The sequence below is a fragment of the Crinia signifera genome, chromosome 5 (genome assembly GCF_055691185.1).
Source record: "Crinia signifera chromosome 5, ASM5569118v1, whole genome shotgun sequence".
Lineage (NCBI taxonomy): Eukaryota > Metazoa > Chordata > Amphibia > Anura > Myobatrachidae > Crinia > Crinia signifera.
In genome coordinates, this window is record NC_139221.1 from 133,823,067 (window position 1) to 133,840,862 (window position 17,796).

At 45.1% G+C, this 17,796-nt stretch overlaps 1 protein-coding gene and 1 long non-coding RNA gene across 2 annotated transcripts in view; both read right to left on the minus strand.

Moving 5' to 3' along the window:
• LOC146079551 (uncharacterized) overlaps positions 1 to 17,796 on the minus strand; it is a 438,622-nt gene that overhangs the window by 301,606 nt on the left and 119,220 nt on the right. The gene's annotated exons all lie outside the window — the stretch shown is intronic.
• Positions 1 to 17,796, minus strand: part of LOC146080604 (glutamate decarboxylase 1-like) — a 124,486-nt gene that overhangs the window by 61,328 nt on the left and 45,362 nt on the right. Inside the window, exon 2 of the mRNA XM_083188075.1 lies at positions 5,146 to 5,350. Coding sequence (XP_083044201.1) covers positions 5,146 to 5,176 — 31 coding nt within the window. The 5' untranslated portion in view covers positions 5,177 to 5,350. The remainder of the gene's footprint in view (positions 1 to 5,145; positions 5,351 to 17,796) is intronic.

Here is a 17,796-nt window from a genome sequence, read left to right on the forward strand (position 1 = left end):
GAATAATCTGCAAGTCTGACGATGTTTAAAGCAGCAATAATGTACAGGCAAAACCAGGGTTCTGAAGTGTAAATTTTGACACTTTAAAAATATAGGGTCGTATTCAATGCAAGGAGGTTAAAAGGCGGGGGATCGCTGAAAACAAGTGATCCTTGCCACTTAACCGAATTACCCCAAACAGCGAGGCTCGCGGCTAATGCATGGTGCCCATTGCATTGAGCCGTGAGCCTCACTGTTTTAGTGGCCGCTTACACCGTTCCACCCTGTGAATTGTGACAGCTCGCAAACAGCATTGAATACACCCCATATTATGTAAGGTGCAGGCTATTAGGATATTTCTGTTACATATTGGGCCTGATTCAGACATTTTCACAGCCCTGCCGATTATTGAATGATCGCACATGGATCATAGTGTGCATGCACAAGCTGTCCGTGCAAATGAAGACAGCAATGGATTGTCATCGATAATCATTCGAATTTGATTGATAGGCAGCCAGCATTTGTGGGCAGCACGCCGGCCATTTCCCAGTACCCCAGACAACACAGACGGTACATGGCCGTTGAGAGGGAGTCTAGTGTCTGCAGCAGTCTTAAACTTTCCATGGTCTTTGCAACGCTGAGTAAGTCTAGACAGCTGCGAACAGGGGAAAATCCATTTGATTGCTAATGGATATCCCCCTATGTACATGGTTTCAAATGCATTCGCAACCATGTACAGGGGCAGGGATCCATACTGGGGGGCAGCTTTTAATTAATCACTGTGCTCCGAGGATTTGCAGCCCAGCAATCACGTCTGAATCAGGCCCATTGCCCTTGGAGTCCATCTCTTTCACACAGGATATTTAGGGGTCAATGTAATAGGGTACGAGAAGCCGGAGGTGTGGGAGATTGTCAGAGAATGGCCATATTCTCAAAGGATCACAGCTTTGCGTGTGGATGAAATGCCACCTGCATTAGAATGGGAACTCCTAGCCCTTCACCCCACGCCCGCACTGCTGCAAACGGGGTGGCGAACTAGCAGTTTGCGGTGCCCGCTCGCATCTAGCATCTGCACATGCGCTACAATGCGCAGATGCTAAACATCGCTCCCCACTGCGAACACGCGGGGGAGCGATGAAGCAAAATAAGGCTCATAGGGTGAAATGTAATAGGCTGTGGGAATCAGACATTTTGAGATATGTAAGAAATCTCCAGTTTTTTTAAAGCGGCAATTATTTACACTGCAAAATCAAACTAGTTTTGGAGTGTAAATGATTGCCACTTTTAAAAAAAAAAATTGAGATTTCTTACCAAATATCTCAATTCGGATTCCCACACCCTATTACAGTTCACCCGTAGTTTCTCACACCTGGTTACATTTACCCAAGCCTTAGTATTTGCCAGGTCAATTGGGAAATCCAAGGAAGCCATTTGTAGGGCTGGTCAAAATAGAACTTTGCCACAAACAAAATACTGTAGGCTTAAGGATTAAAAAAAAAAAAAAAAGGTATATTTAATAAAGTGTGGGTTTACGGTGTATAGAAGTATTAATGTTGACCACAGCAACCACTCATTCTTCCTGTTAGTTATCTAGCACCATCTAGAAGACTCTACTAGTATCTGATTGGTTGCTATGGGCAACCTCTCCACTTTTGTAAATATACCCATAAGGGGGAAATTTTGCTAAAGTGTGAGATGTTGCCCATAGCAACCATGTTCTACTTCTTAATCCAGCACCTTCTAAGATAATAGCTAGAACCTGATTGGTTGCTATAGAAAATATACTGTATATATATATATATATATATATATATACACACACACACACACACTCACATCTAAAAGTCTTTCAGTAAATTTACCCCTAAGTCTCAGATAATTTGGCTTGAGTTCTCGAAATACACTGGCAATATTTTCTATTTATTATTAATAAAGAAATGTGAATTTCTTGCTTGGTTATTTTTTCATGATATTTGGGAGGTTCTGGGATAAATCAGGTAGATAATGTCTAGGTCAACAATCACTAGGTCGACCAGTATTGGTGGACAGGGAGAAGTTGACATCAAAATTGACAACATACTCTAGGTTGACACAAGCAAAAGGTCTACATACTAGTAAGTTATAGACCCTGATTGGGGTAACATGGGTGTGTGGTGCTGTGCCCCTGGATTGGTGTGGCTGAATGGCTGAGGTAATACACTATTACAGTCTTCATTATTTTTGTATCCCTGTTTTATATACTGTAGCTCTGACTTCCTATCACTTAAGGTGCCCATACACAGTGAGATCTTTCCTGTGCATTTTGAACTATACAGCATTGCATCGGATCGCACGGGATCAATTCTCATGCGATTTGCGTGCAATGCTATCCGAAGGCAGTACAAAAAGTATGTGCAGAACATACTTTTTGTACTGTGCGATGAGATGCCCGCAGGAGCATGCATCGCACGGTGCAATTGCACAGCGTATGGGCACCTTTACACTTACAAACACTTTTCACTGGTGTGCTGCTCTGGGCTTTCTGACTTATGCTGATATGTTTGGGTCCTGCACCCCACACCTAGGTATAGCAATAGGGACCCCCAATAAACAGAGAAGACTTGATGACAGCTTGGAGGCTTGATCACATTTTGTGCAAATAAATGTAACCGGGTATGGCTCATTGGGTCGACCACCGAAGGCCAACATGGGTTAGGTAGACACCTAAAATAAGCAGACATGCATAGGGTCGACATGGATGGAAGATCAAAAAAAGCATTGGGTCGCCAGTCAAAGGTCAAAATAGTTTTTTCACTTCCTTTGTCCCAAATGTCGACATGGACACTGTATTGGTGCACCGGTGTGCTCACCATGCGTTGGGCACGGTGCGTTGCTATGCTCGGCACACTATTCTCTTCTCCCTCCACACCCTAGCGGATGGTAGTGCATGAAAGAACCGCTTGGTGGCACAGGTCAGCTCAAAAAAAAAAAAAAGTGAAACACCCATGTCAACCTTATGCTTGTGCCGACCTTCCATCCATGTCGCCCGTATACTGTGTAACAAATATTTTTGAATGCTATTATTATCATGTATTGTTCAAGACAAGGTTACCAATGCCATTCAGTGTGCTGGAGGGAAACAATGTATTTCTCACTTACCCAGTATTCCCCCTCCCTATCATACAGCGGAGTGGTATTACTAAACTAATTGAGCATCTGCCACTATACATACACAGTAGGTCAACATAAACTGTATGTCGACCATTTTTAGGTGTCAGCCTACTCACTGTTTACCATTAGGAAGTGCTTCACAGCAAAGGAGCAGGAAGGGTCAAAAGACCTTTACACATTGGACCTTATTCTGGTTGACTCGCAAGGCTGCGAATGTCGCAGCCTTGCGTGTCCCCCAGATGCTACCAGCAAGAAGCATGCCACGACCCCCCACAAAGCTGCAAATGGATGATTTGCATAAACTCCATTCACAGTCTTGGGTGCGGGGGACAAATCAGTCGAATGATTTCTCCAGCGCTCCCAGGTCTGAGACACCTCTGCGGTGTCTTAGATCTACGATCGCCCTGTGTGGGAAGCGTGCGGGCAGCTAACATCCTCTGACGTCAGCTGCCCACTCCAGCACCCGCATCACGGGGCCATTACCATGGGAGTGCCCAGCGTTTTTATTGGAACGCTGGGCTTTCCCATGGGCTATGCCCACCCCCATTGCTGCCCTCCGCCATCACTGCTAGGTGCGAGTGGGATGGCAAACATGCAGTTCGCCGTGCCCTCACCAAGCATCTGCACATGCGCAGATGGTAAAAATTGGTTCCCCATGCGAACATGCAGGGGACCGAATGAATCAGAATAACTGCCGTTGTACCAATGTATCCACTGTGCTCAAGTCATGCAAAAAAGCCCCTTTTGGAAACAAAAAAAAACAAAAAAATCACTGGTGTGTAAAAAAAAAAAAAAAAGCTACTTAAATGTAAAACCACAATTGTCTACATTCCATAAACCTGAAGAGAAATTTGGAGAATAAATTAAACTTGGGGAATATCTGCAAGTCTGACCATATGTTTAAAGAGGCAATCATTTACAAGCCAAAAGCAGGTTGGTATTTGACATGTAAATGTTTGACAAGATTATTGGTATACACACAGAAACAGACAATGGTCAGTCAGACAGACAGGTTAAATCCATATGATTAAACAAACTCATCCAAACAATAATTTTTGTCTATTTCCCTGAATTTGGGAGCAAATGATTGTTCCCACCAGATAGATGGGACAGAAACCTGTAGGCATCTACCCAGCTGAAGTCTCCAGTACACTAAAAGTTTTCTGTTTGCGGTGCAAGGACAAAAAAAAAAAAAAATGATACTTTGCGATGCTAAAAAGAAATGTCAAAAATGCAGTTAATGGTGCTGGATTTAAGTCACACAAAGCATCTTGCACTGAACAACACCGGTCTATAAATCAATTAGTGCACATATTGTACATATGTGCACTAATTGATTTATAGACCGGTGTTGTTCAGTGCAAGATGCTTTGTGTGACTTAAATCCAGCACCATTAACTGCATTTTTGACATTTCTTTTTAGCATCGCAAAGTATCATTTTTTTTTTTTTGTCCTTGCACCGCAAACAGAAAACTTTTAGTGTACTGGAGACTTCAGCTGGGTAGATGCCTACAGGTTTCTGTCCCATCTATAGATGTGGCTGATTTCTTTTCCACAGACCATTTTAACTTCTGCCTCAGTTAAAAAGTTGCCAGCCACAGTTTCATATTATGTTTTTGTACATATTGTATTAGGAAAGTTTACTTAAAACACACGTCATAATATATATATATATATATATATATATATATATATATATATATATATATATATATATATATATACACACACACACACACACACACACACACACACACACACACACACACACCTAAATATTATGTTCAATACAAAAATACATATAATATAAAAATATTGAAGAGACTTATGTGGGCAGTGACATAAAAGTACTTTAAATGATTGCACACAAAGTAAAATTACAAAAACAAATCGTACGTTTTGCCTCTGCGCTGTTACATTCTTTCTTCAGGTATAAGTAAACTTCCAACAGATCATATTACACAGCATATAATGCTAAAGAAAAGATAACCATTGAGTACTGTTAAGTATCTTACGTATATCATTTGCAGTTGTCCTAAAATCCATTGCTCTTTAGAACCCAATATGAGACAGGTTTAAAATTTCCAGTTCACAGAAAACTGACTCACAGAAAGTCACTCTAGTGCTGGAGGCTTTTGTATTCTTCTGTGGTGGGTGTGGTTGTGTGTTCTAGGTGGGAGGTTCTGTTCCTAGTCAGTTTACATTTTCTTAAATTCATTCCTGCAATATTGTGTGGAAAACACAAAACAATTAGAAAATATTAAATTGTAACGCTCTTGATAAACTCTGTAAAGCTGTAAAACTACAAAAACAGTACATTTATTCTCTCGGCTAAAGTTTAATGTACTATATTTAGTCAGTAATACTATATACGTATGTCCAAACGTGTTTTGTCACTTTTACTTCCACTTTTCACGTAGGGTGCATTCACACAGTATAATATAAATGGATAGCGGGGGGGTGCTGGTATCCAGGAGGGGCCGGGAGGGGGACCCCATTTTTGGGAGCCTTCCGACCATTCCGGGAGGGTAGGCAACCCTGTTTAAGCCCCATACAAACTAGCCCAGTGGTGTCAAACTCATGGCCCTCCAGCTGTTGTGGAACCACACGTCCCAGCATGCCCTGCCACCGTTTTAGCAATCCATTATATAAAATCTGTGGCAGGGCAATGAGTTTGACACCACTGCAGTAGCAAATGCCCCCGCTGCTGATATTGGCGGTGTCATGGAATCTGTGGGGGGGCAGGCATTGGCAAGTGTGTAGATACTTGCCAATTCCAGCTCCGAGGTGAGCAACAGCACGGGAGCGGCGGGGGGAGCGATGGTCTGCTGCAGCATGGCCGTTGCTAGAGATGTGAGGGAGGGGGTGGTTAACGATGTGCGGGAGTGGGCATCGTTAACAATAGGGAGCATACACATTCAGAAAGCCCTCAGAAAGTGTGTATGGGGCTTTAGTGTGCATTGAGGACTGAGGCTGGAAATGCCTGGGTTAATAGGCAGTGACCAAATAACATACAGTAGTAGCGCTAAAAATGTTAGCAATGGATTGTCAGCATTAACCATTGTAAGTATTCATTAAAAGTTAAATATAAACAATAAATAGAATAACCACAGTGTAGGACTATCTTACTGGTTCCTATTAGAATAACTGGATCCAAACATTGATGACCATTGATATCTGACTCAAGTCCCAATTCTATATGGGCATACACACAGGATGATTTTACCCCATTTGTAAGCGATCTGACTATATTGCTTAGAAATGAAGCACGGCTCTCTCCATGGGGGTTATTCTGGTCCGTTCGCAAGGACCGTACGTTCGCATAGGGACCAATGTTTGGTGTTTGCGCATGCACAGCCGCATTGATGTGCATGTGCATCCGCCAAGTAGGTGCGGCCACAGTGAACAGATTGTTCACCGGGTGCATGCACCCAACATTACGGGCGGAGTGCGTGGGTCGGCAGCGGATAGTCGTGCCCATTGGAAAGCCATCACCGGATGTCAGCGACCATTGAATGATGTGCGTGTTTCTCCACAGCCTGCGAACAACATCAGTCCGGTACCCACAGCCCAGTGATACTGGGGACAGCACCAGGCTTCAATTTGGCCTTATTTGGTTGGTCCCCACTTCCCCAGAACCCCTGCTCAGGCTGACTGGTCAGTAGGGATTAATGCTTTGGCTGGGGGGATTTGTATAAAAAGTCTCCCCTGGCTGTGGCATTACCCTGGGCCTGGTGCTGGTTCTCAAAATATGGGGGGCTCTATTCATTTTGTCCCCCATATTTTGGGAACCAATACCGGCCCTGGAGCCTGGTGCTGGTTTTTCTGAGCATGCCATTTTTGGAAATTATTTAATTCTGCCTTTTTTTTTTTTACACTGAAGCCTGCACGGATATGACTGAACGGTGCAGGCTAAATCCAAATACGCCTGGAAAATTAAGTGTATATTCCAGGCGTATTTGGCTGGCAATTAGCTGCGGTTTACCTCGACTATATTTTCAATATGGCCACTTAGTAACTTAGGAATCACCATTCTTTTGACTGGATATTTAGTTGGGATTTGCGGCTGGGCAGGCACAGTCAGTCAATAATCAAATGGATTGTGAATTCTCTGATTAGCGATTCATGCTGAATTAGGCCCATCATACATAAATATTAGTATGAATTAGATATGATTAAAGACAAGTAATAAAAAGGGGTGCCTGGTGCTCACCTATCGGATAACACAATGATCTCCGAGCAGGGGACCTAATTCAGGCCTGATCACTGATCTGCAAACTTGCACATGACTGAGAGTACTGTAAATGCCGCCGCCAAGGCACAAAGGAAACCCGCCACATCTGTGAATGAATTGCAAAATTATCACAGATCTCTATCCACATTCAAATCCATACACAATTCAGTAGCAGTCATATGATTTATCCAGTAGAGATGGGGCCATTGTTATCATTTCCGCCAACGTACCAGCCACTGGTATCTGGCAGCAGGTTTGCCAGCGGACATGGACACACGAGCGTCTCGCGCACTCATGCGTCCATTGCTGAGAATGGGGCACGTGAGCGTCTCTGACATACGCTGGCGGGGGATGGCGATCGGTGCGCCGAGAGTCCCTCAGATGAGAGTAGCTCCGTCTCTATGAGCAAATGGGGAAACGGTCATCTGTCAGATCAGACTTAGGTCGACAGTCATTAGGTCGACCCCGGAAGGTCGACTGGCCCCAAGGTCGACAGGGTTAAAGGTTGACATGGGTCAAGGTCGACATGGCTTATGGTCGACATGGGCCAAGGTCGACGTGTGTTTAGGTCGACAGTCATTAGGTCGACATGCGTTTTTCACTGTTTTTTGAGCCGACATGTGCCGACAGGCGGTATTTCATGCCCTACCATCCACTAGGGCATGGTGGGAGAATAAAATAGTGTGCCGAGCGTAGCGAGGCACCGTGCCCGAAGCATTGCGAGCGATGCGAGCGATGCGAGGGGCTGCGGTTCAACTTCAACTGTGTCCATGTCGACTGTGTAGACATTCGGGTAAAAAAACAGTGAAAAACTCATGTCGACCTAATGACTGTCGACCTAAACCCATGTCGACACTGGCCCGTGTCGACATTAAGTCACGTCAACCTTGACCCATGACGACCTTTAACCCTGTCCACCTTGGGGCCAGTCGACCTTCCGGGGTCGATCTAATGACTGTAGACATAAGTCACTCTGTTCTGACAGATGTACCGATTCCGAGCAAATGTGAGTAAACCTGAACATTCAGGTCATCTGCGACAGAAACTAACTGATCGAGGCTGGCACTGATGTCACAGACCTCCCGTAAAATGACTGGGCATGCCTACTTTTTTTGGACAATCCTGTAAAACTGCAGGTGTCCACCCCCTAACACCGGCTTCCTGTTAGTCAACCTCTGGCCAAATTGCATTTACAATATAACATATGCAATTTTTGTAATTATTTACCCTTGCACATGCGCGCTATGATCCGCATTCAATAATCGATTCATTGCGAATTTGCTGATCAGTAATCAACTCTGAATCACGCCCAGACTGCAGGTTTCATACCATTGGGGCAGATGCATTTTAGTATAAACCTGGGAATGTGTTAAGTTTGACAAAGTTGCGCTACAGCTTCCCACCCAGTCCATTTGGGGAAAAAAATTAAGTTTTTCTTTATATAATTGAAAGTTAACGGGGGTTTGATGTTTCTATGCTTGTAGAATGGCCTGTAAGAGTAAGTCCCTGCCCCAAGTAATGCAAATTGCAAGTATGCAATGAAAGCCAGAATTGTTTTGTGAGACACACTTATTTGATAATCTAGTGATAACAATTACAAGTATTTGTTCTACAAACACAACATAGAAGAACACATACAGCATATCATATGCAACAATCCAAATATTTGTTCAAATTAAGAAGAACTGCGCATGGATTATACAGTATGTCAGGTAATTGGGCTAAATCATAAACTTGGTGAAAATGGTTAGTGTCCTGGTTTATAATTAGCATCAGATAGACACAGAGGGCCAAATGTAATAGGGTGTTAGAATCGGAAAGTGAGAGATTCGGGAGAGTTTTCCCATTTTTATTAAAGCGGCAATCTATTACATGGCAAAATCAACCTGTTTTTTCAGTGTAAATGATTGCCGCTTTAAAAAAAATGTGAACACTCTCTGATTCTGACACCCTATTACATTTGACCCCAGGAGACATATCATTGGGAACTTAGTAATCGCCCTTTGCTCACACACAATACAGAATGCAACTGACTATAATAGACAGGAAACTGTAACAATTGTTGTGTAATGAATCACTCTCAGTGTAAGTTAACCATAATAGAAAAAGTAATTTTTTTCTCTTGTGAGTTAAAATAGCAGAATGTTGACAGAAGCTCAATCAGAAGTTGGCTCCTATGCATCTGCTTTTTGTATAGAAATTCCCTCTAAAATATCGTATGTGTATTTTGGGGGGTGCCAGATGGCCTCCCGACAGTCGGGATTCTGACGGACAATAGACCAACGTCTTCCAGAGGGGAGGTTAGGGATAGGGTACAGGTTAGGGTATGGCTACGGGAGAGAAGGTTATGGAGGAGGTTATGGTAAGGTAGCAGAAGGGAAGGTTAGGGGAGAGTCTATGCTAAGGCTGCAGAAAGAGAGGATATGGAGGATGTTTTTTTAATTTTTTTTATGAAGTTTCAAAATAACTTAAGATAATATGAAGCACATGGAACATTACAAATATATACGATATTGTGGCCGAATGTTAAACACATTACATCAATAGACAGTTACTGTATTCAGCGGTATAGTATGCTAATGTGTCTTAACAGGCAGGAATTGTAAACAACAGGTGTGGCCATCAGGGGTGATCAAAGAAATGGTAGGAGTACAAGACAAGACATACAGAGGTAGGAACAGGAAGGAAGGCAAAGGAAGGGTAACATAACTAACTAAGTAATGATGTTAGACAACATTCATGTAATTCCAGGAGAAGTGAGTGGGAGTGGGAATCATAATTACTGAGAGTGATCACCTGTGGGTGCTAAGTTGTTGTTCAGTTTTGTCAAAAATATTAAATATCTGCGTTTGCGTAGATGTTTCTAGGTATCGGTGAAGAGTTGGCTACTTATAGAAGGTGAGAACTCCTTTTTCAATATTGATGATATCAGTTTTCCTATCAAACATAAGCTTTAACATTTTCTGCTGGAGTTCTGACATTGAAGGGGTTGATTTGGATAACCAATGGGTCAGGATAAGTTTGCGTGCTACCGTGACTATTATGGTCAGTAATGGTAGAATATTTTTGAGGGTAGGGCCTAAGTTCTACTGCAAAAAGTTTGCAAAAAGACAGGCAGTTGGGTTGGTCTCTACACAAAGGGCATTATTCTAGTTCACTCTTTCTGACAAAATCCTTCTTAGATGGACAAAACCATGTGCACTGCAGGGGGGCAGATGTTACTTGTGCAGAGAGAATTAGATTTGGGTGAGGTTTTACTTCAAAGTGAGATCTATATTGCAGTGTAAAAATAAAGCAGCCAGTATTTACCCTGCACAGAAACAAAGTAACTCACCCAAATGTAATTCTATCTGCACATTTTACATCTGCTCCCTGCAGTGCACATGGTTTTGTCCATCTAAGAAGGATTATGTCAGAAAGAGTGAACTAGAATAAGGCACAAAGGCCCTTATTAAGATCTGATCACAGTGCCAATTTGTTCTCAAAATGGGCAAAACCATGTGCACTGCAGGTGGGGCAGATGTAACATGTGCAGAGAGTTAGATTTGGGTGGGGTGTGTTGAAACTGAAATCTAAATTGCAGTGTAAACATAATACAGCCAGTATTTGCCCTGCACAGAAACAAAATAACTTACAGAAATCTAACTCATTCTATACATATTACATCTGCCCCACCTGCAGTGCACATGGTTTTGCCCATTTTGAAAACAAATTTGTACTGCAATCAGATTTGAATAAGGGCCAAAGTGAGAAGGAGCGATTGAATGATCCCACTAACTTATGCCAGATGTTTCTAATGTGTCCACATTACCAAAAGCAGTGTATATAAGAGGTGTTAAAACCTCTACATTTGGGACAGAGACTGGAGTTGCCCAGCTTGAAGTGGGCATATCTAGCCGGTGAGATATATGCCCTCTGTAGCATGCTAAAATGGACTTCCTGAAGGTATGCAGATTGTAGAATTTTCATGTTTTTTTTCATAGTGTCTGCTCAGGGTGTCAGCGGATGATAGGGAGGGGATGTCTCTGCGGGGATACGGTCACTGGGTCAACAAGCATTAGGTCTACAAGCATTAGATTAACACTATTAGGTCGACATGGCTGAAGGTCGACATGGGTTAGGGTGACAGGGTCATTAGGTCGACAGGGCTATATGGTCGACATGGGAAAATTTGAAAGGGCCATAAGGTCGACATGGGGTTTTACACTGTTTTTTTAGCTGACATGCGCAGACAGGCAGTATTTCATGCCCTACCATCCACTAAGCCGTGGTGGGAGAATAAAGTAGTGTGTCTAGCATATGGAGGCACTGTGCCCGAAGCATGGCGAGTGCAGCAAGCCATGCGAGGGGACGCGGTGCTACGTTTCATTGTCCATGTCGACTGTGTTAACATTCAGGTAAAAGAACTGTGAAAAACCCCATGTTGACCTTCCCCATGTCGACATATCACCCTGTCAACCTAATAATACTGACAACCTAACCCATGTCGACCTTCCTGCATGTGGACCTTTAATGCTTGTAGACCTAATGCTTGTCTACCCAATGATCCCATTCCTCTCTGAGCCACTGCGTGTATAGTTTTTCCCATCGGCTATTGGCCGGTATTTCAGTAAGTTAATTGTAAGTGAATTGAATATGATACATCATTTTGTCACATAGGTTCAGTGTGTGTAGGAATGGGTCTGAAGTAAATTGAGGGGACGTGTTTGAGTTGGAAGTGGTGAGGGAGGAAAGGTAGTGTCTAGTTTGCAAATTATTATTATTATTATTATTATTATTATTATTATTATTAACAGTTTCTTATATAGAGCACACATAGGGCGGGATGTATTAAAATACATCGCCGCCCTTCGCGCCCCCCCCCCCCCCGCCTCGATGCCGCCGCATATGTACTAACATATGCGTCTGGCATCGCGATGCGGTGACGGAGCCCCCCCCCCGCGATACCTGTACTGTGGTCTGCGGGGGGTCTCCGTCACTTCCCAGCCGGCTTCTGCTGCTTTCACGCCGGGGACAGCTAAGCAAGCTGTCCCCGGCGCTTCCTCCTCCCCCCTGCAGCCGGAAAGACGTCCGGCTGCGTTGCTAGGGGGAGGAAGGGCTTACCTTCCGGGGTCCAGGAGGACCTGCAAGAAGGTAAGCCCAAGGGAGGGGGGAAAGGGGGGGTCGGCGAGGCGGTGGGGTTGCGGCGACGCGGTGGGCGGCGAGAAGAAGCCCATAGGCTTCTATAGGGTATCGCCACCCAAAGGTGGCGATACCCTGCCCTGCGATATCGCTGCGAACGGGTTTTAGCACATAGGAAAATGCGGTAAAACGGGGGTTTTACCGCATTTTCCCTTTAGTACATCTCACCCATATTCCGCAGCGCTTTACAGAGTATAGTTGAACATTTACATCAGTCCGTGCCCCAGTCGAGCTTACATCTATATTCCCTACCACATGTACACGCACACAGGCAGTCTAGGGTTAATTTTGTTGGGAGCCAATTAGCCTACCAGTATATTTTTGGAATGTGGGAGGAAACCGGAGTACCCGGAGGAAACCCAAGCAAGTACGGGGAGAATATACAAACTCCACACAGTTAGAGCCATGGTGGGCATCGAAGCCATGACCTCAGTGCTGTGAGGCAGTAATGCTAACCATTACACCATCCATACTGCCCAATACATGTAAAATACATGGAAAAATGTGATTGGGGTAGATCATATTTGTCTTTGAGAGACTGGAATGGTAATAGTCGGCAGCCCGGGTTAAATACTTTGGATGAATCAGATAAGCCCTTATCTCGCCAGATGCAATAATTAGAGTTGGAGATATAGGGGTAGATTTATTAACCTTGGAGAAGTGATAAAGTGTCAGGTTTTTATCACCGGCCAATCAGCTCCTACCTGTCATTTTTCAAACCAACCGTGTAACTTCACAGTAAGGAGCTGATTGGCCGGTGATAAAAACCAGACACTTTATCACTTCACCGAGCTTAATAAATCTGCCCCATAGAGGGGAAATGCTGGGTTACCCCATAAGGAAATACAGGAGGTGTAAGAATGGTTTCTGTTGAAATTTGTATTTACAGCGAGCCATGCCAGGTATATATCTCGACATAGAGGATTATATAAAACATCAGAAAGGGATATCTTTAGGTTTAGAGTAGAGGTGTACTCCTGGGGAGAATGGGAAGAAGAGAGCTCTGTCTAGTCTGACATCAGTATTATGCAACCAATTAACAGAACAACAGAGGAAAACAGATAGGCTATAGGAGGTGAGGTAAGGGAGCCCAATTCCCTGCCTGTTTGGGAGCAGTTAATTTCGATCGTGCTAATTTAGTTTTTTTTATTACGCCAGAGAAATTTTTTAAATATTGAGTTGAGTTTGCGAATATCTGTTTTGGTCAGAAATAACAGGAGCGTTTGCATAAGGCAGAATAATTTAGGGAAGACAATACTTTGAATAACGGCTACTCTGCCCAGTAGTGATGGGGGAATGAATTTCCAATTATCAAGTTTAGTGGCGATTTTGGATATGATGTGGGAGAAGTTATGTTCATACAGAGTATTAAGGTCAGCCGTGATATGTACCCCCCAGATATTTCAGGCTAACTGGGGCTATATAAAAAGGTAGTGTGGACAGGGGCTGGCTGGCAACTTTTAGCCTAGGGGGCAAGTCCAGAGCACTGGCCCATAATCAGCCAAGTCACCGTCGGAAGGAATGCTTTTGCGCGCCGTAGGCGCGCCGCAAAATTAGGGGCGTGGCCTATCATAAGGGGCGTTGCCTGTACCATGATTGTATTGTGTACCTGCAGATTGCACATTTTAGCGAACCTTGTAATACCCATTACACATAAAGCCACATGCCGTAATGCCAATTACACATTATGCTGAACACCATGATGCCAGTTACACATTACGCCCAACACTGCGATGCTAATTACTCAATACACCGCACACTGTGATGCTAATTACACATTATGCTGCACACCTTGATGCCCATTACACCCCATACTGTGATGGCAATTACCCAATGCTCCCCACACCGTAATGTCCATTACGCCCCATACCATGATGCCCATTACACCGCACAATGTGATGTCCACAGTGCCAGATATGCCCCCACAGTGCAAGATATTCCGCCACAGTACCAAATACACATATGCCCCCACAGTGCCAGACACAAATGCCGCCACAGTGCCAGATATTCTGCCACAGTGCCAAATACGCATATTCCTCCACAGTGCCAGATATGCCCCCAGAGTGCCAGAGACACATATGCCCCCACAGTGCCAGAGACACATATGCCCCCACAGTGCCAGAGACACATATTCCCCCACAGTGCCAAAGACACATATGCCCCCACAGTGCCAGATATGCCCCCACAGTGCCAGAGACACATATGCCCCCACAGTGCCAGAGACACATATGCCCCCTCAGTGCCAGAGACACATATTCCCCCACAGTGCCAAAGACACATATGCCCCCACAGTGCCAGATATGCCCCCACAGTGCCAGAGACACATATGCCCCCACAGTGCCAGAGACACATATGCCCCCACAGTGCCAAATACACATATGCCCCCACAGTGCCAGACACATATGCCCCCACAGTGCCAGATACACATATGTCCCCACAGTGCCAGATACACATATGCCCCCACAGTGCCAGATACACATATGCCCCCACAGTGCCAGATATGCCCCCACAGTGCCAAATACACATATGCCCCACAGTGCCAGATACACATATGCCCCCACAGTGCCAAATACACATATGCCCCCACAGTGCCAGATACACATATGCCCCCACAGTGCCAAATACACATATGCCCCACTGTGCCAGATACACATATGCCCCCACAGTGCCAAATACATATATGCCCCCACGGTGCCAGATATGCCCCCCACAGTGCCAGATACACATATGCCCCCACACAGTGCCAGATATGCCCCCACACAGTGCCAGATATGCCCCCACACAGTGCCAGATATGCCCCCACACAGTGCCAGATATGCCCCCACACAGTGCCAGATATGCCCCCACAGTGACAGAAACACATATGCTGGGGTGAGGGAGGGGGGGGGGGGGGAGAGCGCTTACCCACTCGCTAGCTGCGGGCCGTGCTGCGGCTGGATCAGCTTCTCCAGCCCTCCTGCGCTGGCCGCGGCTTCCAGAACACGGCCGCGGCTACAGGAAAATGGCCGCCGGCCTCCTGCACTGAGAACATGTCCTCAGTGCAGGGGGCCGGCGGCCATTTTCCTGTAGCCGCGGCCGTGTTCTGTAAGCCGCGGCCAGTGCAGGAGGGCTGGAGAAGCTGATCCAGCCGCAGCACGGCCCGCAGCCAGTGGGTGGGTAAGCGGCCCGGGGGGCATATGGCACTCTGCCCCCCGGCCCAGCCCGCCCCTGAGTGTGGATAAGTAGGATTTGTTGCAAAGTCAGTATTGAAAAAATGTAGAATCTCAGATTTTGCCAGGTCAATGCGGTAGCCAGATTTGGCCCCAAAGGAGTCGATGAGTCTTAATAATATATAATATATGAAGATGTGGGGTCTGAAATAAATAACATCATATCATCTGCAAATGCAAGGTGAGCCTCCTCTCCTCCTATCCGTATGCATTTGTAAATTTGCGATGAACGAATTGCAATTGCTAGCGGTTCCAGTGCTACGGCAAAAAGGAGAGGGGAGAGAGGGTAGCCCTGCTGTGTGTCTTTTTCTATGGTAAATGGATTAGATAGCAATCCATTGCATCAGGGGCGTAACTATAGCACCGCAGCCCCCGCCACCGTGGGGGGGCGCTGTGCATGTGGGGGCGCCGGGGGCTGCGGTGCTATAGTTAACCCCCCCAATCCCCCGCAGACTTACCTATTGCGCTGGTCCCGGCGGCTCCGTTCTTCTGCTGAGGACCACCAGAAAATGGCTGCCCCCATATAGCACACAGTTCACTGAAACTGTCTGCTGTATGGGGGCGGCCATTTTCTGGTGGTCCTCAGAAGAACGGAGCTGCCGGGACCAGCGCGATAGGTAAGGGGATTGAGGGGGGGTTTGCATGGGCAGCGGCGGGGCGGCGGGACAGGGGGGGTAGGGGTGCTTAGCGGGGCGGGGGGGGACGCCCCCCCCCCCTAACGGCGGGGGGGCGCCCAAAACGTAGCTACGCCACTGCATTGCATGTAATTTGGGTTTGTGGTCTATGATAAATACAATGCAGTATTGTTATACATTTTGCAGGGAAGCCTAAACGGAGAAGTGTGTCCTATAGGTGTTGCCATTCTACAAGGTCAAACTCCTTCTCAGCGTCTAAGGATAGTAGAAGATTACTGTTTGGAGGGGAAGGGGTCATGTGAGGATTTGAAGGAGAGGTCTGAGGTAGGGATAAAGTGGAGGAGGAGGCGTATATTAACCATCTAATATTAGTTTCCGAGTGTCATCCCCAAATGAATCCCGACTGGTCAGGGTGAATTATGTAAGGAAGCTTTCCCTTGACTCTGTCTGCAATGATCTCAGTGAATAATTTAGAGTTCAAATTAAGAAAGGAAATTGGGTGATAAGAGCCTGGGAGGGAGGGGTCTCTGACAGGTTTTGGGAGGACTTTTAAAATTGCTGTGTTAAAGTGTAAAGGGGGGATGTCAGGTATGAGTAAAGCATTAAATATAGTTACTAATGATGGGGCTAGTCTGGAGAGGAGAGTTTTATAAAAGTCTTTGGTATATCCATCGGGGCTGGGGGCTTTCTCAGCCCTCAAGGCCTTTATGGCGGATTCAATGTTCTCTATCATGATGGGACCTGTAAAGGACAGTGTGGTGTCCTAACTGAGATGGGAATACGACAGGGATGACCAAAAATCCTCGGCAAGTGATGGGGGGGGGGTGGTGATGAGACTGGAGGGGTCCAGGATATATAGTATAGAATTCACGTTACAATTCTGCCATTTCCATATTAGTAGTAGTAAGGGGTCCCTGAGGTCACTTCTGGGCGCCTGGTGCCATTTAGTAGATTTGTGAGCAACTTCCCTGTTTTTTTTCCCGAATCTGTGGATTCTATAGTTTACTGAAAAGGGGTGTCTTTCACTTTGAATGTGAATATATTCCTCAAAGTTAGTTTTTGCAATTAAGTATAGATGTTTGTTGTTCGCTGAGGGGTCAAATTTGTACTGTTGATAGGCCGATGACAAAGCAGTTTGTAAATCAAGGTATTTGGACGTATATTTTTTTCTAGTAGAGGCTACATAAGCAATAATTTTGCCCCTAATGACAGACTTTGCTGTCATCCAGAAGAATAGTGGGTCAGATTAAAGACAAGACAAGTTGTTAATTTTCTTAATTCTTCCCAGGCAGACTCCAATCTCGCTTTAAATTTAATTTGATTTGGAGAGATAAGCAGCAAATTTCCATAGTTTTTGGCAAGGAGATGTGGAATTAATGTCTAAGGACATGGTTAATAGGGCATGGT